Source organism: Hyperolius riggenbachi, chromosome 3 (genome assembly GCF_040937935.1).
Source record: "Hyperolius riggenbachi isolate aHypRig1 chromosome 3, aHypRig1.pri, whole genome shotgun sequence".
In the NCBI taxonomy this organism is placed as follows: Eukaryota; Metazoa; Chordata; class Amphibia; order Anura; family Hyperoliidae; genus Hyperolius; species Hyperolius riggenbachi.
In genome coordinates, this window is record NC_090648.1 from 219,287,098 (window position 1) to 219,306,461 (window position 19,364).

The 19,364-nt window shown below is 43.1% G+C and overlaps 1 protein-coding gene across 3 annotated transcripts in view; it reads left to right on the plus strand.

Annotated features, from left to right (window-relative positions):
• The first annotated feature begins 6,504 nt into the window (after window positions 1–6,504).
• The window catches only part of PKM (pyruvate kinase M1/2), a 43,009-nt gene continuing 30,149 nt past the window's right edge, over window positions 6,505–19,364 (plus strand). Inside the window, exons 1-2 of one of the 3 annotated variants that reach the window (XM_068275761.1) lie at window positions 6,505–6,695; window positions 14,726–14,876. In XM_068275761.1, coding sequence (XP_068131862.1) covers window positions 14,732–14,876 — 145 coding nt within the window. In that variant the 5' untranslated portion in view covers window positions 6,505–6,695; window positions 14,726–14,731. Of the gene's footprint in view, window positions 6,696–12,582; window positions 12,672–14,725; window positions 14,877–19,364 lie in introns of those variants that run through there. The other 2 variants (XM_068275758.1, XM_068275759.1) reach the window with 2 other exon arrangements.

The following is a 19,364-nucleotide window of genomic DNA, read 5'->3' on the forward strand; positions in this document are numbered from 1 at the left end:
CAGGTACATCTGTATGTTTGATATTGAGGTGAAACATCTCCCAGTGTGATGTGAGGACCATGGCCTTGACAGTTTGCTGCCTGTGAACCTTGTTGCATTGTTGGAAACAACAGCTTTTTTCCAACTGCTAAGCAAGCAGTATCTCTCTCTTTCCATATGTCTCCATGGCAGCACGATTGGGTTAAGTCCCACCCACTTCACCCCATAGGACACATGATGTATAAATGAATTCCCTATAGCATCCCCCCCTAGTCTTTTTGTCCTCGTGATCACCTCACCCCGGGACGTGGCAATTTAAGAAGTTTGAAGAAGTTTATCATGGAGATCCGCTTCCTACCTTCCAGCAGGTTCAGCCTCTCCTGCTGATGTTTCCCTGCCTCCAACCAATGGACGCTGGCTGGAGAAATAACCACTTCTGGCCGTGGTTCTAAGGTTTGGTGTGACTGCAATGCTCCTTCACCACCTGGTATATACTGATATATATATATATATATATTCTTGTCGGGTTACATGCAATGCTTCTATTTCAGTGCCTCCGCTTTAGTGTTTGGCCTGTCAGGTGCACGGCTCACTCACTTGCGTATGGCGGTAGTGATGCTTCCGCCTTCGGCTTGGCGTGCGCTCCAACCTGAGTTTACATTTCCGGGGGGCGATGTCACGCGTGAAGTCACGCGTACGTTACTTCCGCCGCCATAACCAAGCGCCTGATTGTACGGCTAGATGCCGTGGCTCCGCCCTTTGCCGCTATTGGTCTGATTAAGACTTGAGGGCAGATTTAACTGCATGCCGCATCTCACTCCAGCTGTCAGACGGAGTGTGGACGGGCAGCGTGTGGACCTCGCCTGCTGTGTCGCGGCAAGTTGATAGAAGCAAGACATAAGGTATGAGGCAGGAGCCGGTGAGATCCAGAGGTTAGAGGATAGTTCATCTTCTATTCTTGCTTTAGGAACTCATAGCATGTTTTACTTTTGTACAGCAGGGTTGCTGTTGCTATGGAGGCACTGTTACCTGACACTGACCAGAGCAATGGCTTAAGGTAGGAAGCAGTATGTAAGTGGCCTGTATATAGGTATTAAAGAGAGCTGTCTAAATTACATCCTATTGTCGTTACAGACTGATCCAAGAGCAAGTACTGGAGCTGGATGAAGTGGAAGTTTATGAGGGTCCATCCTATAGATACTCACCTAAAAGGAGGTCACCCTCAAGGAGGAAGACTCGTTCACGTTCTCGCTCCCGTTCTCGCTCTAGAAGACGCTCTGAACACAGGAGAGATAGAAGCAAATCACCTAGATACAGAAGCTCACGCTCAGATTCAAGGAGAAGATGCTGGGCCTGTGACAGAGATTTCTTGCCTGGAAAGCTAGTATGCAGAGGATGCTTTGATTCCATGGCTAGAGAACCAGAGCAACCTAAAGATATATCCCTAATGATAAAGCAAGCAGTACAGGAGTCCATGGAACAATATATTGCATCTTTACCAACTCCTAATTCACGGGATACTATGGAGACTCGGAAGGAACCCGTATCTAATCCCGACGGAGATCTGGAACAACCAATAGTGGGATTTGACTTTGCTCTAGTACAACCGTATATAGCTTCGATAAGGGAAGCCATGGACTGGCAGGAGGATGAGACCCCGACTACATCTTCTCAGTCGCAAAGAGAATACTATGCTCATCTTAATAAAAATGTTAAGACATTTCCGTTTATAGATAAAATCCAGGAGATTATATTAGATGAATGGAAGAGAGTTTACAAGAAACCATCGGTTTCTAATAAATTAAACAAGATGTACCCATTGGAAGAAAAGAAGACGGAGGTCCTTGATGAACCCCCCAAAGTAGACGCATCTATTATGAATCTTGCTAGACATGTAACTCTACCTCGAGAGAATGCGGTCTTATTCGCTGATCCATTAGATCGAAAGATAGATGCAGAATTAAAAAAGTCGTATACATACTCAGGAAGCGCTTGTAAACCGGCAGTTGCACTTACAGCAGTATCAGAGGCATTAAGAACCTGGACTAGCAATATTGAAGAAGCCATTAGGTCTGACGCAGACAAGGATACTATTTCCGCTTTGGATGATTTCAAACTAACGGTGGACTTTATTGGTGAAGCGTCAGTGGATATCCTGCGGTGTTCCTCTAGATCCATGCTCAGTTCAGTCGTTTCCAAGAGAGCATTATGGCTTAAGCACTGGTCGGCCGACCAGGGGTCTAAACAAGACTGGTGCAAGATCCCTTATGATGGGAGAAACTTATTCGGACAGGAAATGGAGACCGCCATCACAAGGGTAACCGGTGGCAAGTCGAGGATGATTCCCAAAGACCGCAAGAGTAAGAGACCAATTGTGGCTCAAAGACCTAACTTTCAGCAGAATAGATACAGAGCAGCTACAAACTACAGATCATCAGGTGGTTTCAGATGCAACTGGCACAGCTCTCAGTCGACACTCCAGAGAATCAATAAACAGAAAAAGGCCAACCAGGGGTCAAGTCAGCAAAAGACTTTTTGATGGTCAATCCGCCCGGACACTGCCAGTAGGCGGGAGGCTTCAGGCCTTTGCGAGTGTCTGGGCGGAAAACATCAAGGATCCCTGGGTGGTCCAGACAGTAAAAAACGGGCATCGCTGAAGGTTTACCTCGACACCACGACAGATCTTTGCAGTAACAAAGATTCCAACAGCTCAAGAGAAGATACAGGTGCTTATGGACTATATACAGGATTTACTGAGGAAGAACGCAATTATAGAAGTACCTCAAAGACAGAGAGGCAGAGGGGTCTATTCCCCTCTATTCTTTGTCAAGAAGAAGACAGGAGACCTCCGACCTGACATGGACCTCAGGAGATTAAACAAACATATCAAGCTCAGCAAATTCAAAACGGAGACACTACAGACAATGACGAAAGTTTTTCTCAAGGACGACTGGGCCCTCTCAGTAGACTTAGAGGACGCCTATCTCCATATCATGATACATCCTCAATACCAAAAATTTCTCAGATTTGCAGTAGGAAACCATCACTACCAGTTTCGCTGTCTACCATTCTGTATTTGTACCGCCCCAAGAACATTCTCAAAAGTGCTATTGTCGTTAGTCGAGACTCTGAGAATAAGTGGACTCAGGCTATTCCACTACCTGGACGACATACTACTTCTGGGGCAGGACGAAAAACAAATCTTACTACACAGACAGATATTACTGAATCAACTGGAGAACTTTGGATGGAAGATCAATCTGAAAAAGAGTCAACTTTTACAATCCAGAGAGACTGTGTTCCTAGGAGCCATATTCCGGGCGCAGTCGAATACGATAAGTCTTCCAATAGACAAGCAGGAAAAATTAATTCAGAAGGTGCGGAATACAATCTGTGCATCATCACTAACGGTGACCCAGAGTCTAAGTCTAACAGGATCAATGACCTCGACAATCCCAATGGTCCGTTGGGCCCAATGGCATGCCAGGGAATGGCAAGTAGGTTTTCTGGCGCAATGGCACAGCAGGAAGATGTCACAGCAGATTGTAATCTCACAGCCCATGAGGGACAGTTTATACTGGTGGACCAGAAGGGAGAACCTGTCAGTCCCATTAATGATTTTCCCACCCTCTCTGATCATAATTACTACAGATGCCAGTCGGAGGGGGTGGGGAGGTTACCTACGAGAGAAGGTAGCTCAAGGAGGATGGAGCTGGGAGGAGTCGGACCTCCCAGCGAACGTTTTGGAGATCAGGGCAGCACATCTGGTCCTGCAGGAGTTCAAACACCTTGTAAAGGGGAAGTTCGTGCTGTTACGAATGGACAACAGAACGGCAGTTGCCTATGTAAACAAACAGGGCGGGACGAGGTCCAGAAGGTTATTACAGGAAGTCGCCCCTATATTCCAACTGGCAGAGGAACATCTTCTCAGTATCTCAGCAACGTATATTCCCGGGATACAGAATACCGAGGCGGACTATTTGAGCAGACACCATCTCGACAACAACGAGTGGTCCCTGAACAACAACATATTTCGACAGATATGCAGCAGGACAGGTACGCCACAAGTGGACCTTATGGCAACAGGCAAGAACACCAAGTGCAGAGCCTATATGTCCAGGTGGAGAATGATGGGGGCGATAGCAACCGACGCATTGCTGGCGGACTGGAACTTCAATCTGGGATATGTATTTCCCCCAGTTCCTCTCATCCACCGCTTACTACTAAGATTGCTCAGGGAACGTGTGACGCTAATAGCGATCATCCCCTTCTGGCCCAGACGGCCGTGGTTCCCCCTACTATGGTACCTAAGTGTGTCTCAACCGATGAGACTACCTCACTGCTCCAACCTGTAGCATCAGGGTCCAATTCTGCATTCCAATCCAGAAACATTGCAATTAACAGTATGGATATTGAAAGGAAAAAGCTTGAAGCCCTAGGATTCTCGGATGCGGTGGTCAATACCATTCTAAAGGCCTGTAAACCGTCTACTAAAACGTCCTATGAGAAGATTTGGAATCGCTTCATAACTTTCTCAAATGGACTACAAAGTGATCCCCTTAGACCACAAGTGAAAGAGGTACTCCGGTTCTTACAGACAGGATTAGACAAAGACCTAGGATATCATTCACTTAAGGTGCAAGTTTCGGCCTTGTCAGCACTTACCGACACTAGATGGGCATTACATCCTCTAGTAGTACAGTTTCTGAGAGGGGCAATGAAGCAGAAGCCTCCTAGGAAGACTTTTTTCCCCAAGTGGGACCTACCCCTTGTGTTAGAGGTGTTATCAGAGCCACCATTTACACCAACTATGGACTGTACCACATTGCATCTAACTTAAAAAACAGCATTCCTAGTGGCCATTTCATCGGCTAGACGTGTTTCAGAACTACAGGCATTGAGCTCTGAGGAGCCTTATTTGACCTTTTTTCCAGATAGAGTGGTCTTAAGACCAATCCAACAATTTATTCCGAAAGTAGCATCCCTGTACCATTTTAATCAGGATTGGACTCTTCCCACATTATGGAAGGAAGATAGAGAAGTTCCACATCCCCTGGATGTAGGGGCCACTTTAAAAGAATACATCTCTAGGACTGCATCCATTAGGAAGTCGGAGAGACTCTTTATTATAGCCTCAGGCTACAGGAAAGGACTACCAGCTTCGTCCAAAACTATAGCAGGCTGGTTAGTTAGGACCATTTAGGAGGCCTATAAAATTCGTGGTCTAACTCCCCCCAAACAAGTATCAGCCCACTCGACCAGAGGCATGGCCGCTTCCTGGGCGGCATTCACTCAGGTCTCACCTGAAAAGATCTGCCAAGCGGCAAATTGGAAATCTCTAAACACGTTTATGAGACATTACAGGGTAGATCCTGCTGCCAATACTCCTGTGCAGTTTGGTACAAATGTGTTATCTGTAAATACTGTAAATAATGGGTGATGCAGCAAAAAAATAAAAAAGGGAAGTATGTATGAGATTGATATCATATATGAAGGATAATAAAAACTTCTGAAATCGCACCTCATCCCTCCCTAATTTATTGACTAGTTATCTACCTATCGTGCTGCCATGGAGACATATGGAATAAGGAAAATTGGATACTTACCTGCCAGTAATTTTCCTTTCCAGATGTATCCATGGCAGCACGAGGCGCCCTCCTTAGATTCGGTGATCCGAGTTACAAGACTAGGGGGGGATGCTATAGGGAATTAATTTATACATCATGTGTTACAAGACTAGGGGGGGATGCTATAGGGAATTAATTTATACATCATGTGTCCTATGGGGTGAAGTGGGCGGGACTTAACCCAATCGTGCTGCCATGGATACATCTGGAAAGGAAAATTACCGGCAGGTAAGTATCCAATTTTCCTTAATGAATTGCATGAACATTCTGTACCAATCACCTACCACCACCTATAATGAATTTAAGAAAATAAATCAGGGACATGAAATATGTTACAATAGGCAAACACTGACTAAATATTTTAAGTGATTATTGTAAAGAAAAACAAACAATATTATTAATTAAGTTATGTTCACTACAGTTCTTTAGTATACAGGAAATGTTATGTCTGTAGCTATAGGAAATATTTGAGATCGCAAGTCACACTCTCCAACAATTTGTGTACCCTCAACAAAGATGGCTGCACTACACCAGTGACCAGAAGCCACAACCTACTGTGAAGCAATAAGCACAGAACCAGTTTTACGTAGTCCTGGACCCACACCAACTAATCAGGGAAGCGAATAAAAAGAAATCACAAAGAAATCAGTTGATGATGCAAGTGAAACGATTCAGGCATGCGCTGCTCAGCACCTCTACACGCACAAGGCAAATGCATCTTCCCTACAGCTTCATTGGCCAGTAAGGCTAATGCGTCACTGTAACTGAAGTCACTGAATATGATCTCTCCGCAAAATAGTTCCTTTTTTTCTACTATGTTATTACTTATAGGATAATTCATCCACCACTACAATGTAAAGTTATCCCGGTAGCCTGAGCTCAGGATCACAATGCTGTGTAGAATGCACAATGACGAGCACTGCAATACGTAAGAATGGCGGAGGGATCTGTGCGGCAGGTGTAGGCTTGTGAAGAGGCTCTGCAGGGATCACCTTGCTTCTGGGTAGCTGCCGGCTACTGTCAATCGGACGACAGTAAGAAGAGTGTGGAGTGAGGCGCTATTGACTGCAGCCACACCCAGCTATACAGGTAATGAGTAACTTTCCGCTAATGCAATGCTGGTCAGTTGGGGACACTTATAGGCGGCGGCTAGATATTCATTTTTGTAGGATTCTAATTTACAAGCAGCTATGCTGGGGTCAATTCTCTGTTCTACATCTGCTCTGCAGGCATCTTACATGAGTACTTTATAGTGCGCCTGCGCGGTATATGTCCATCACTCTGGTCCATGAAGGCGGGCCTGCATATATGTGGATACAATTGTATAACTGGATGTAGCAGCTTGTAAGTACGCGACCATGATTCTCCTAGCTGCTACTCTGAGGCTAAAGATGGCTGCTCCCCTATAAAGTGCTGCATATGTAGTTGCTAAGGAGACAGAGGAGGCGTGTCCTGCCTCAGAAGTGGGCACAATTTTATACCATTGGGTACTGCATCTTGACTGCATAGTAGTCTGAGCTTGACCTGTAAAAAATAATGTATTCCAATCTAAATAAAATGTGTACTACAATGATAAGCTATTTCAAGGTTATTTACAGGCAGAGATGTAATATAAAATTTAATCTTGACAAGACTTTTATTTTTTGCCCTGTGAGATGAGCTGGAATTAGTAGGGGCTGAAGTAATAATTTGCACAGGACTATTTGGGGAGAGAATGATTATTTAAAAGTTTCTGTCAAGCTGTGCTTTCTGACCTGTAGAGCAAAATTTTCAAGAAAAGTCAAATGTTAAGATCCTGTATTTGTTCCTGCAAAAAGGAGTGTGGTTTTATTTACATAATTTACTTACGTAAAGTTATTTTTACTAGGTATAATTTTTTTCCTTCCCCCCCCCCCCCCCCATCTTAGTGACTCCCTTTTGAGTTATACCAGTTTACTTCATTTGCAATAAGGTGTTTGAAGTGTCTTATCCTGCGTTTATTGACAAAACATGGGCATACTAGCTACATTTAGCTAGTCGTTGTTACGTAATTTAATACACCTCACCCTTTTGAGACCAGTTACTTTATAGCAGGAGGGTGTTTTATTTTGTTGCACTAACAGGAAAATTTCATTTTCATATCATTATTTTGTAAATGTGTCAATTTTACATGTGTGTTACATATTATAGGATTTTTGTAAGTATATTTAACGCTCATAATGTAAATGGTAAAATAATGATATTTACAGTATGTGGCACTGCACTGGCTTTTCCAATTAGACAGTGGTATGCATTCTCGTGTGTATATATATATATATATATATATAGCTGTTCTATATTAAGCATCATGCAGCAAGATGCACTGTGCCCTTTTCAAGGTCATTTGTAATGTCAGCAGCTGAAGCATTTGCTAGAGAGGTCAGGGACTGAAAAAAACGAGGCATGCGGCACTGCATAGGTCAATAACCTAGTTGGAAGCATAGGGAGTTGATCCAATTTTGTAGCAGCTCAGTCCTTTTAATCCAATATGGCTTTCCTGGGTGTAGGTGGGCAGAAGCCTGATACAGAAAGGAAAAATTCTGGAAGCGAACGTTACATTTAATGAATGCCCAGACAGGAATAGTCCAGATATGTATTTTGTATACAAATCATAAGTGCATTTTAATTACGAGCAATCTGAATTTCATCCTTCTATTATCTTTCATCATTCACCCTTATCAGTTTTATATTGGCCACATGCCTTTCAATCTAATTGTTCAGTGTGCATTGACTTGCTGTTTTAATGGATACTGTCAAAATATTAAACAGTTTTCTTGATCATTTTGAACCGATTCTCACATTGATAATTTCATTTGCACCTATAAACATGAATAGAAAGTGGATGAGTGTGTGCCTAGAATAACAGCGGAAATTTTTCATTAATTTCGTTATGACTACCCTCAGAATATATTAGTAAAAGCCTTCTACATAAGCATGCATTGTTCTTTAGGCAACACTGCTGCCTCGTGGGACTGATGGCATTTAGAACAGTTTTTCTTTAAAGGGGCACTAGAGCGAAAAACTGTAAAATTTGAAATATGTGCAAACATATACAAATAAGAAGTACACCTTTTTTTTTCAAGAGTAAAATGACCCATACATTACTTTACTTTTCTCCTATGTTGCTGTCACTTACAGTAGGCAGTAGAAATCTGACAGAAGTGACAGGTTTTGGACTAGTCCATCTCTTCATAGGGGATCCTCAGCAAGGCTTTTATTCTTTATAAAGATATTCCCGAAAAAGGATTTAAACAATGATGCTGGCCAGCTTCCCTGTTCCCTACAGTTTTTTGGCAGTTGGACAGAGCAACTAACATTCACTAAGTGCTTTTGAAAATAAATATATCCCTGAGAATCCCCTATAAAGAGATGGACTAGTCCAAAACCTGTCACTTCTGTCAGATTTCTACTACCTACTGTAAGTGACAGCAACATAGGAGAAAAGTAATTTATGGCTCATTTTACTCTGGAAAAAATGTACTTCTTATTTGTATATGTTTGCACATATTTTAAATTTTACAGCTTTTCGCTGTAAAATTTAAAATTTGCTAGCTGCACGCAGCTAGCACTTTGCTAGCTGCGTGCAGTGCCCGATCGCCGCCGCTACCCGCCGATCCGTCGCGCCGCAGCCGCCCCCCCCCCCCCCCCGACCCCGTGCGCTGCCTGGCCAATCAGTGCCAGGCAGCGCTGTGGGGTGGATCGGAGTCCCCCTTGACGTCACGACGTCGATGACGTCATCCCGCCCCGTCGCCATGGCGATGGGGGAAGCCCTCCAGGAGATCCCGTTCTTTGAGCCCTGTCAATCATTCACTCCAGTCAGATGGCTAAGCTTGCCCACATGTATGAGATTTTGGCATGATATGGCTCAAAATGGTACAATAACACAACTGTTATTTCACTACAGAACACCATACACTGAATGCAGTACACTATCATACCAGACTGGCATTCATACAAGAGAGATGTCATATCTCACTGCAATATTAAAATTGTGCACACTACCATTCTCTGTAATAAATGGAGTGTTAAATCATAGAGCAAAACATGGCCTATTACATTGTACAATAGGAACAAAAGATGAACAAAAATCTGAACAGATACAGGGCGAAGAGTGCACACATTTCTATGAATGGAATGCATATGTAACAAGTGCAAAAAGAGGCCTTTGATGGATCAGTTTGCTTTCATGGCTAGGCTTTCTTGTAGCCTTTTTAGCATGCCATAGCTGAGCATGTGAACAAGTACCGATTTAATTTACTAAATTTTGACACAGCATTCTAGGGGATGTCAGACAGGTTCTAACTATTGCACTGTTCTCTACCCCCCCCCCCCCCTTTCACTGGTTACCCTTTCACAGCAATTGTATCAAATGGCTTTTTTCTAACTTTTCTTATACGCTGCTTTACTTAATGTTACAAAATTTCCAATTTTGAATTCTGAAGATGCCCTGTTGTGTAACAAACCTTGTTACTATTGATTGGATGCTTATCTGAAGGTTACATATCATTTCATTTTCACTGTCCTCTTTGAAATAATTCTGTAGCTGACCATATTTTTACCCTGCTGTTGTGTAAGAAGAGATACAGTACTGTGTTTGCACAACTCACTTTTTTATGATTTTTGGGTTTAATATTCTTTAACTACTCCTTACATCCTCAATGCTTAGTCAGAGACTTCCCGTATGCTGACATCCAACGGAATAGCTGAGCAATATCCTTCTGACTAGATCTTTTGTACTGTGCATGGTAAGGGAGGGGACATCCCCTGCAGTATTGTGTACTGCTGGTATGAGTGATGGTATTACTAGATATCTCTCTTTCTCAACCACAGAATGTTTGAATGAGTTATAGGTGATGCTTTACTGCTATAATTGGCTCACAAAAACCACACTCGTGTTGAGGTAAATGTATAAATTCCTACAAATATTTAAATCGGTGGCATGTATGAAAAGTATTTAACTATTCACATCCAATTGTATGATAATGAAAAATGAGACACGTTAGTGTAAGATTATGGCTTGTTCCATCTAGACATGTTTGCATGCATTTTTATGATTGCATGCAGACTGCATAATCCTTTGCAATAATTTGCTTTGCAAACTCACTTTGCCATTCTTACAACTGCATTTTTGTGCAACCGATTTCCAAAGCGTTGCTGCACACATTAAAGTAAGGGAAAGATGCAAGAAAAAATGCTTATAGGTAGGCATGGCGCTAATGCTTCTGAGTTGATGCCTATGTTATGCAGCTTAGAAATGGACCAATCAAATATCATCTAAGTGGAAAACATAAGCTCCTTACCACGTACATGCAAAAAGGGCACCAAGGAAATTTGGGTACCCAAAAGCCTGATAGTAGAGTATTGGTAAATTTACTGATATTCTTTTTCAGTGCAAATGACAATAGTAAAATATAGTAAAAAATACAGATATTTTACTACAGCTATATACAACCCTATTTTCACACTGAACCCTTCCACTACCAATGCCTAATCTTAACCACCCCTTCCCCATGTCTAACCTTAACCACCCCTTCCCCACGTCTAACCTTAACCACCCCTTCCCCACGTCTAACCTTAACCACCAAAGCTTAACCACCCACGCCTAGCCTTAACAGCCCTCCTGCTGCCAATCATCGCAAAAAACACAATTTTTCAACCTCCACTATAGACACCCATTGAAATAAAGGCATTGAGAGGTAATATTCAGGATATGGCTACATCAATGCATGAGATTTCAAACATATTTAAAAATGGTTGTATTTTCCAGTATATACAGTTAATGTAAGTTTATAAAGTTAAAATGAAGAGGGTCAGATATTGCACAATCTTTTTATCATACATTTCTATTAAAAAAAAAATGTTATCTATCGGGTGCCCAAATTTTCATGTTTTCCACTAGCAGCTTGCACCCAAATTGTCTGCTTCCCTCCTCCCCTACTAAAGCGACTTTAGCTCAAATTCACGTGAAGCTGACTTAGCCGCTCCTATTAAAACCGGTATTGTTGGCTCTACATATTTATAGGCATGTGGACGAGTCCTAAAGCCACTTCAAAGCCAATCTTGGGGTAGGTTCACACTGACCGCCAAATCAGGCCATTTTTTTGCAATGAACAAACGTAGTATCCATTCACTAATGTCTGTTGTGGCCATTGCTGTGACAGTTTTTAAAGTCCTGACCTGCTCAACCTTTCTGGACACTCACTGGACATAACACAAACCTGTCATAGATGAAAATGCTGTCTGTGAGATGTCCGTTACAATGGACACAATGGATCATACATCGGATACACTGTGGCCATCCGTGTCGGGAACCCTGACTATTGTGAACCTAGCCAAATTTTGGGGTCCCTCCATTAGCCATGGATGTTAACACATGCCACACAGACACTGAGGGCTAGTTTACAGTGCTCAGTTGCGTTGCTGAATAATTCTGCATGTCAACTCACTGCCCATACAATTCTATGGGCCTGTTCACAGTATTGTATTGTAACTGATAACGTTATTCTAGCTCACTGCATGCAGGCTTTGCATTAAACTCTATGTCCTGTCTCCATTGCAGTCCACACTCATTATAGCGTGTGCGGTATACAACTGACCACTGTTAACCTAGCCTGAGCAAATCCACAAATGAGCCCCCTCTATCGTTCATTCTGCTGATAACTTCTGATAATAAAAGGTTATTTAGAATGATTGGATGTAGAAGTACCAACTAGATTTTACTTATGGCAGTATTAAGATGTTTATCCTGGTGTCTAGTGCACTAAACATTAGAGAGCATCAGTTTGTGTGTATTTAGAGGAAACACATGCTTCATGTATGTTTTGTAATGAATAAAGGCACTGAGTCCAGAACTGTTAGGTTCTGTGTCATTCTCTGCATCTGACGTGCCGTGTGCAGCTGCACGTAGAGTCTGAGCTTACAGGCAGAGGGTGGAGCTTAGAGATGTACCAAAAGAGGGGGAGTGATACAGGAGCACATGAGATGCTAGCAGGCCTGCTAGATCACTCTCATATCAGTGTTTGAAGAGAGCACCAGAAACTACATCAGGTACATCCTGCCATTTGACTCATAGCATTCATAGCATAGCTTCACTTGTTTTCTACTTGAATATTTTTATGTCATTTTGCATTAAGCAAACAATCTAGCTTGTTTAGTAGATAAATGTTAGACTTGTAATTAGCCATGTTTTTAGTCTTCTATGTAATGTAACAATCTTGTAGATGTTCTTTTGTAACTGAATGCTCAGACTAGAAGGTGTTAAATTCTTTCTCTGCTGTGGTGTCTTGGGAATTTCACCAGTGAATTCATCATCAGTGAGGGAGTGACTAATACTTTGAAGTGAAACCTATGAATTTTACAACTGCAGAAGGAGCTTAGTAGTCATAGCTAAACAAATTGAATGTGGGTGGTAGATAAGTAAGGATTTCAGACGTATGTGAAATTCTCATTGTGTATTCATGGTATATTTTTAATATGCGTTATGGTATCCAATGATTGCACAAATATAAGCCTTGGAAGACGCTAAGGATCCTTTTTTATTTGAATAAGGTCCTGTGTGTTACATGTTGGCTGTAGTAGCAAGGAAGCTGTGACTATGAAGCTGCAGCAGATGGATGACTAATGCTGCCACCATGATGAGTTGGAACATTTGCATTCACTTCCAGTAATGACCACAGTATATAATCTCTTGCAGTTACCATGACACATATAGAGAGCACTATGGGGACTGCTGAAAAATTACACTTTGTGGAAAGGGAAAAAAAATGCTGGCCTGTAATGGAAATTGGAAATTATTGTAGAATCTTTAGTGCCGGTTTCAGAAATTGTAGGGTGTTTTTTTTTTTTTTGTGTGTGTGTGCAGTTCTGGGGCACAGATCTAGTGTAAAGGGCAGTCTAAATATCCCAGCTTTGCTGCCTGCGGAGGTGACATAGAAGTTGGCTTTCCAGAAAGAGTGGCATCTGACTTGGGCAGGGATCACACTTATTTGAATCGCAGGCATTTTGCTGCATAGCCGAAAACTCACACAAAATCTTATACAATGAAAGACTATGGGCCGCTTTGTAAATCGCATAGGTCTGCAATTTAAAATGCCTATTTCATGATGCTATTTCTGCATTTTTCACATGCCACATGCAAATTGCACACAATAGTGTCCTATGGAGACACAATAGGTGTTTGTTTTTAGTGCATTTTTGTTCAAGGACTAGAGGTCTTCCTTTTGCTTATTAAGGTGCAAGGTTAGGATTCCTCAGTTTTCCTCAAAGTGGACCTGAACTCTTGCACAGGACAGAAGGAAAAACAACAGAAATGCAACCTTATGTTACATTAACAATAATATTTCTGTAGCGCTTTTCTCCCTGGGGACTCAAAGCGCTGTGACCCTGCATTATGCAGTCTCAAAGGCTTGGCAAAAGTGGTGGGTTTTAAGCCTTTTCCTAAAGCCGTCCAGAGAAGGAGCCTCTCGAATTAGTGTCTAATTCCACCCCCCCCCCCTTCCTTATCTGTGACTAGGCACAAATTGTAATTTTATCCCTCAGCTGTGTCAGATCTAATTTGTAAACACAGGATGATTAACAATATGTCTGTTTCCATGAAAGCAGGAAGTAGACACACTGCAGATTTATTGCAGGATGTATATCAGCTGTAACAAAGACACCTTTTTCTTTAAAGGTTATTTTGCTGTGGCTTATCTTTTAACCTCCTTGGCGGTATGATTATTTCTGGATTTTAGTGTCTAAAAGTGATGCCATTTTTTCACATGCTTTTAGGCCCTAAAAATCATACCACTAGATAGACCTGCGGCAGTCCTGCACATTACTCACCTCCCATGGATCCAGCTCGGAGTTACCGCTCTGAGATGCGGATTTCTGTCCTGAGCCTGACTCGGGGTTACTGCTAAGGAGTTTAAAGCAGAGAGGAAGTTCTGAGTTCAGGTCCGCTTTAATTTCCACCAATAAAATAGGGGGTTTAGGATTAAGGTTAATAATTGTATGTATTTTATATATGTATCTATGTATATAGAGGATTGTTGACTACGATGCCTATTGAAGCCAAGAAAGCAATCTAATAAGTGCCTATGTTAATTTTGCTTTCCATGTAGGTCACAATGTCTCACGACGCCGGAAGCGCCTTCATCCAGACGCAGCAGCTTCATGCTGCAAATGCAGACACCTTTTTGGAACACATGTGCCGCCTGGACATAGACTCAGAGCCCATAGTGGCACGGAACACAGGCATTATCTGCACTATTGGTATGTATCTGAAACGTATGAAAATACTGCGTAAAACGCTCATGCTGCTCAAAAATAGGTGTTAATGGCCCACTTTCAGTATTTTTGAAAACTACCAGTAACCTCATCTTCAACAAAAAAACTGTTTTAAAATGAAAAATGACTATAATCAGAGAAAAAGCATGTGTGCATCAACCAAGTGAACCTGACAAATCTGGCTTTGCAAATTTGGCCTATTGGCTAATCAAGAGACATTGCTCATGCAAATAAGCATTTGCTTTCGCATGCCTAAATATGCAGGGTCAAAACCAAAAACCGCAAAACAATCGCCCTGCGGGAATTAGTTCATGCTATACAGCACTATCCAGGGGCGCCACGAGGAGGCTTCCCATTGCCCCCATACAACCAGGGGCCGCGGGGGTCCCAGGCACTCTCACCGCCTGGAACCCACACAGCGGCACCCCGGAGGTGGAGGCCAGGGGGTGCAGGCGATCTCCCCAGCGTGGCCAGCGCCGGGAAGAGCCGCCCGCACACACCTCCCAGGATTAAAAACAGGCACTTACCTCAACGTCCATTGCGTTCTGCTATATGCGCATAACCTGGGCGCGACACATAAGGGGCGGACAGGCGCAAATAGCCTGCTCCAGGGCTCTCACCTCCTAAAACAAGCCACTCACTACCTGCCCTCAGAAGAAAGAAATGCAATGCTGACTATAATCAGAGAAAAAGCATGTGTGCATCAACCAAGTGAACCTGACAAATCTGGCTTTGCAAATTTGGCCTATTGGCTAATCAAGAGACATTGCTCATGCAAATAAGCATTTGCTTTCGCATGCCTAAATATGCAGGGTCAAAACCAAAAACCGCAAAACAATCGCCCTGCGGGAATTAGTTCATGCTATACAGCACTATCCAGGGGCGCCACGAGGAGGCTTCCCATTGCCCCCATACAACCAGGGGCCGCGGGGGTCCCAGGCACTCTCACCGCCTGGAACCCACACAGCGGCACCCCGGAGGTGGAGGCCAGGGGGTGCAGGCGATCTCCCCAGCGTGGCCAGCGCCGGGAAGAGCCGCCCGCACACACCTCCCAGGATTAAAAACAGGCACTTACCTCAACGTCCATTGCGTTCTGCTATATGCGCATAACCTGGGCGCGACACATAAGGGGCGGACAGGCGCAAATAGCCTGCTCCAGGGCTCTCACCTCCTAAAACAAGCCACTCACTACCTGCCCTCAGAAGAAAGAAATGCAATGCTGACTATAATCAGAGAAAAAGCATGTGTGCATCAACCAAGTGAACCTGACAAATCTGGCTTTGCAAATTTGGCCTATTGGCTAATCAAGAGACATTGCTCATGCAAATAAGCATTTGCTTTCGCATGCCTAAATATGCAGGGTCAAAACCAAAAACTGCAAAACAATCGCCCTGCGGGAATTAGTTCATGCTATACAGCACTATCCAGGGGCGCCACGAGGAGGCTTCCCATTGCCCCCATACAACCAGGGGCCGCGGGGGTCCCAGGCACTCTCACCGCCTGGAACCCACACAGCGGCACCCCGGAGGTGGAGGCCAGGGGGTGCAGGCGATCTCCCCAGCGTGGCCAGCGCCGGGAAGAGCCGCCCGCACACACCTCCCAGGATTAAAAACAGGCACTTACCTCAACGTCCATTGCGTTCTGCTATATGCGCATAACCTGGGCGCGACACATAAGGGGCGGACAGGCGCAAATAGCCTGCTCCAGGGCTCTCACCTCCTAAAACAAGCCACTCACTACCTGCCCTCAGAAGAAAGAAATGCAATGCTGACTATAATCAGAGAAAAAGCATGTGTGCATCAACCAAGTGAACCTGACAACCCCCGGTTGTATGGGGGCAATGGGAAGCCTCCTCGTGGCGCCCCTGGATAGTGCTGTATAGCATGAACTAATTCCCGCAGGGCGATTGTTTTGCGGTTTTTGGTTTTGACCCTGCATATTTAGGCATGCGAAAGCAAATGCTTATTTGCATGAGCAATGTCTCGTGATTAGCCAATAGGCCAAATTTGCAAAGCCAGATTTGTCAGGTTCACTTGGTTGATGCACACATGCTTTTTCTCTGATTATAGTTAAAATGAAAAATACCAGTATTTACCATATTTCTTTACTGATATCTGTGGTCACATGATTGTAGCAGTGCTCTCCTCTGTATCACTAGGCAAATTCTTCTACAGTTCAGGGCCTTGCAGTCCAGACGCTGACCCTTCTTACAGGGCTGTGCTGTAACCTTCCTTAAAAGACAACCGATGTGACATGATGAGATAGACATGTGTATATACAGTGCCAAGCATACAGTTAACTAGGCTGTGTTCCTTTTTTTTAGTTCTCTGTCTGAAAAAGTTTAACCTGAGGTATGCAAGTGACAGTTTCTGTCCGGGTCGGGACCGGGTTGGACTGGGTCAGACTATAGCATTACCCTCACTGATTACTGTAGTAATTACAGCTATAAAACACTTTCCTGTCAGTAAATGGCTTCTGGGAGCAGGAAAGAGATAAAAATGTTCAATAATTCATAGATTGGAGCTCTTGCATACTTTAATGAAGGTATCATTGAGCAGAGACAATGAAACCGTAAAAACTAGATTTAAATCTAAAATAAAAATGTGGGATATCTAAAAAAGTAATTTTTAGGAGAAATAGGATAGATACAATTGTTTTTCTCATCAGTTTATTTTCACTTCGGATGTCCTTTAAAGCATAACTGTACTTGTGCACATAAGTACAGGTATTAGTTTACCCCACAATGTATCTCAAACTACGGTAAATTGAAACCTATACACAAACCGGTATGAAATTTTTTTTGTTATTATTATTATTATTATTATTATTATTATTTATTGTATTTATAAAGCGCCAACATTTTACGCAGCGTGTAATTAAATGATGGTGACAGGTTGTAGTACCTCATGCCTTTTGTGAGGTAGAGAGGTGCACACTAAAATATGGAAATTATTGATCAAAGTGATGGATTCTGGCATTCATTTAACATAAATTATGCTTGCAAATCTGCAGCAGGCCATATAGTCTGATGGTCAGCCAAAGTTTAGTAGTCCTGTATTTGGTAGGGTTATAGTTTAAAATGATAAACTAATGAGAGGCACAGTAGCACCATCATTCAATGTAGGCTATCACCTTGGTTTCTCAGAATTATACTACTGTAGCTGTAAGCTATGCAAGCATCCACAGCTTACTTGTCATGGAGACCATTATTAGCTCGTGCCTCAAGCTGGACATTGTATTATGAATAATGACCATCAGACTTTACTCACACTAGACCTCTATGAAGAATCTATGGAGTGTAAATAGTAATAGTAAATAAATGCAAGCTTTTCAGCAGACAATGGGGGAAAACCAGTCTGACCAGCAACCTTGAAGATGAAGTTTTACAGTGGTGTTTTTTTTGTTTTGTTTTTTTTATATGAGACATAGGATATAATTACACCTTCAGAAGCTAAGCTCTGGGAAAATACATTTTAGTTTTGGGTAGTGTGTGAATAGGAGTTTGTTTATTTATTTATTGTATTTATAAAGCGCCAACATATTACGCAGCGCTGGACATTAGTTTAGGTTACAGACAATATATTTAGGGGTGACATACAGCAAAATGACAATACATGAATACAAGAAAGACCAGATCATGCAGCACAGTATGAGTACAAGGTAATGCTTAGTCACTGGAGGGGAGCATGGAGATTAGGCAAGTTAGGTTCAGATGCATAGCATGGGTTCACAGTAATGGAGGTGCATAATCAGGTAGGACACAAAAGGAGGAGGACCCTGCCCAAAGGCTTACAATCTAGAGGGAGAGGTAAGGACATGAAACGTAGGTGACCAGAGTTCAGCTGTGGATTTAGAGCACTTGTGAGGGGTAGTAGGCCAGAGTGAAAAGGTGAGTTTTGAGGGCTTTCTTGAAGATGTTGGAGGGGGCTGCCCTAATGGGTGGAGGTAGGGAGTTTCATAGTGTTTGTAGCAGCTCTTGAGAAGTCCTGGAGGCGTGCATGGGACTGGGTGATGCGGGGGGGGGGGCGGTTAGGCGAAGTTCATTGGAAGAGCGGAGTGAGCGGCTAGGTGTGTACCTCTGAGTAAGATCGGAAATGTAGGTTGGACAGGTTTTGTGGACAGATTTGTAGGTCAGACACAGTATCTTGAATCTGATTCTGGACTGGATAGGAAGCCAGTGGAGGGATTGAAGGAGGGGATCTGCCGTGGTGGAGCGATGGGAGCAGTGGATAATTCTGGCTGCCGCATTCATCATGGACTGCAGTGGGAGTTAGAAATGGGCGGCTCCAGGGAGTTTTGATGATATGCAGGTTCCTGATCCAATGGTGAGGTTGCTGTCTGTCTGATTAGCCAAACAGATTAAACCCTACATTAATAAATGAACCCAGCACCGGCCATACATATAACAGAGAACTTTACACATATTATGGGTGCTCCAACTTTTACCACCCATCTCTGGTTAAAACTTGGTAT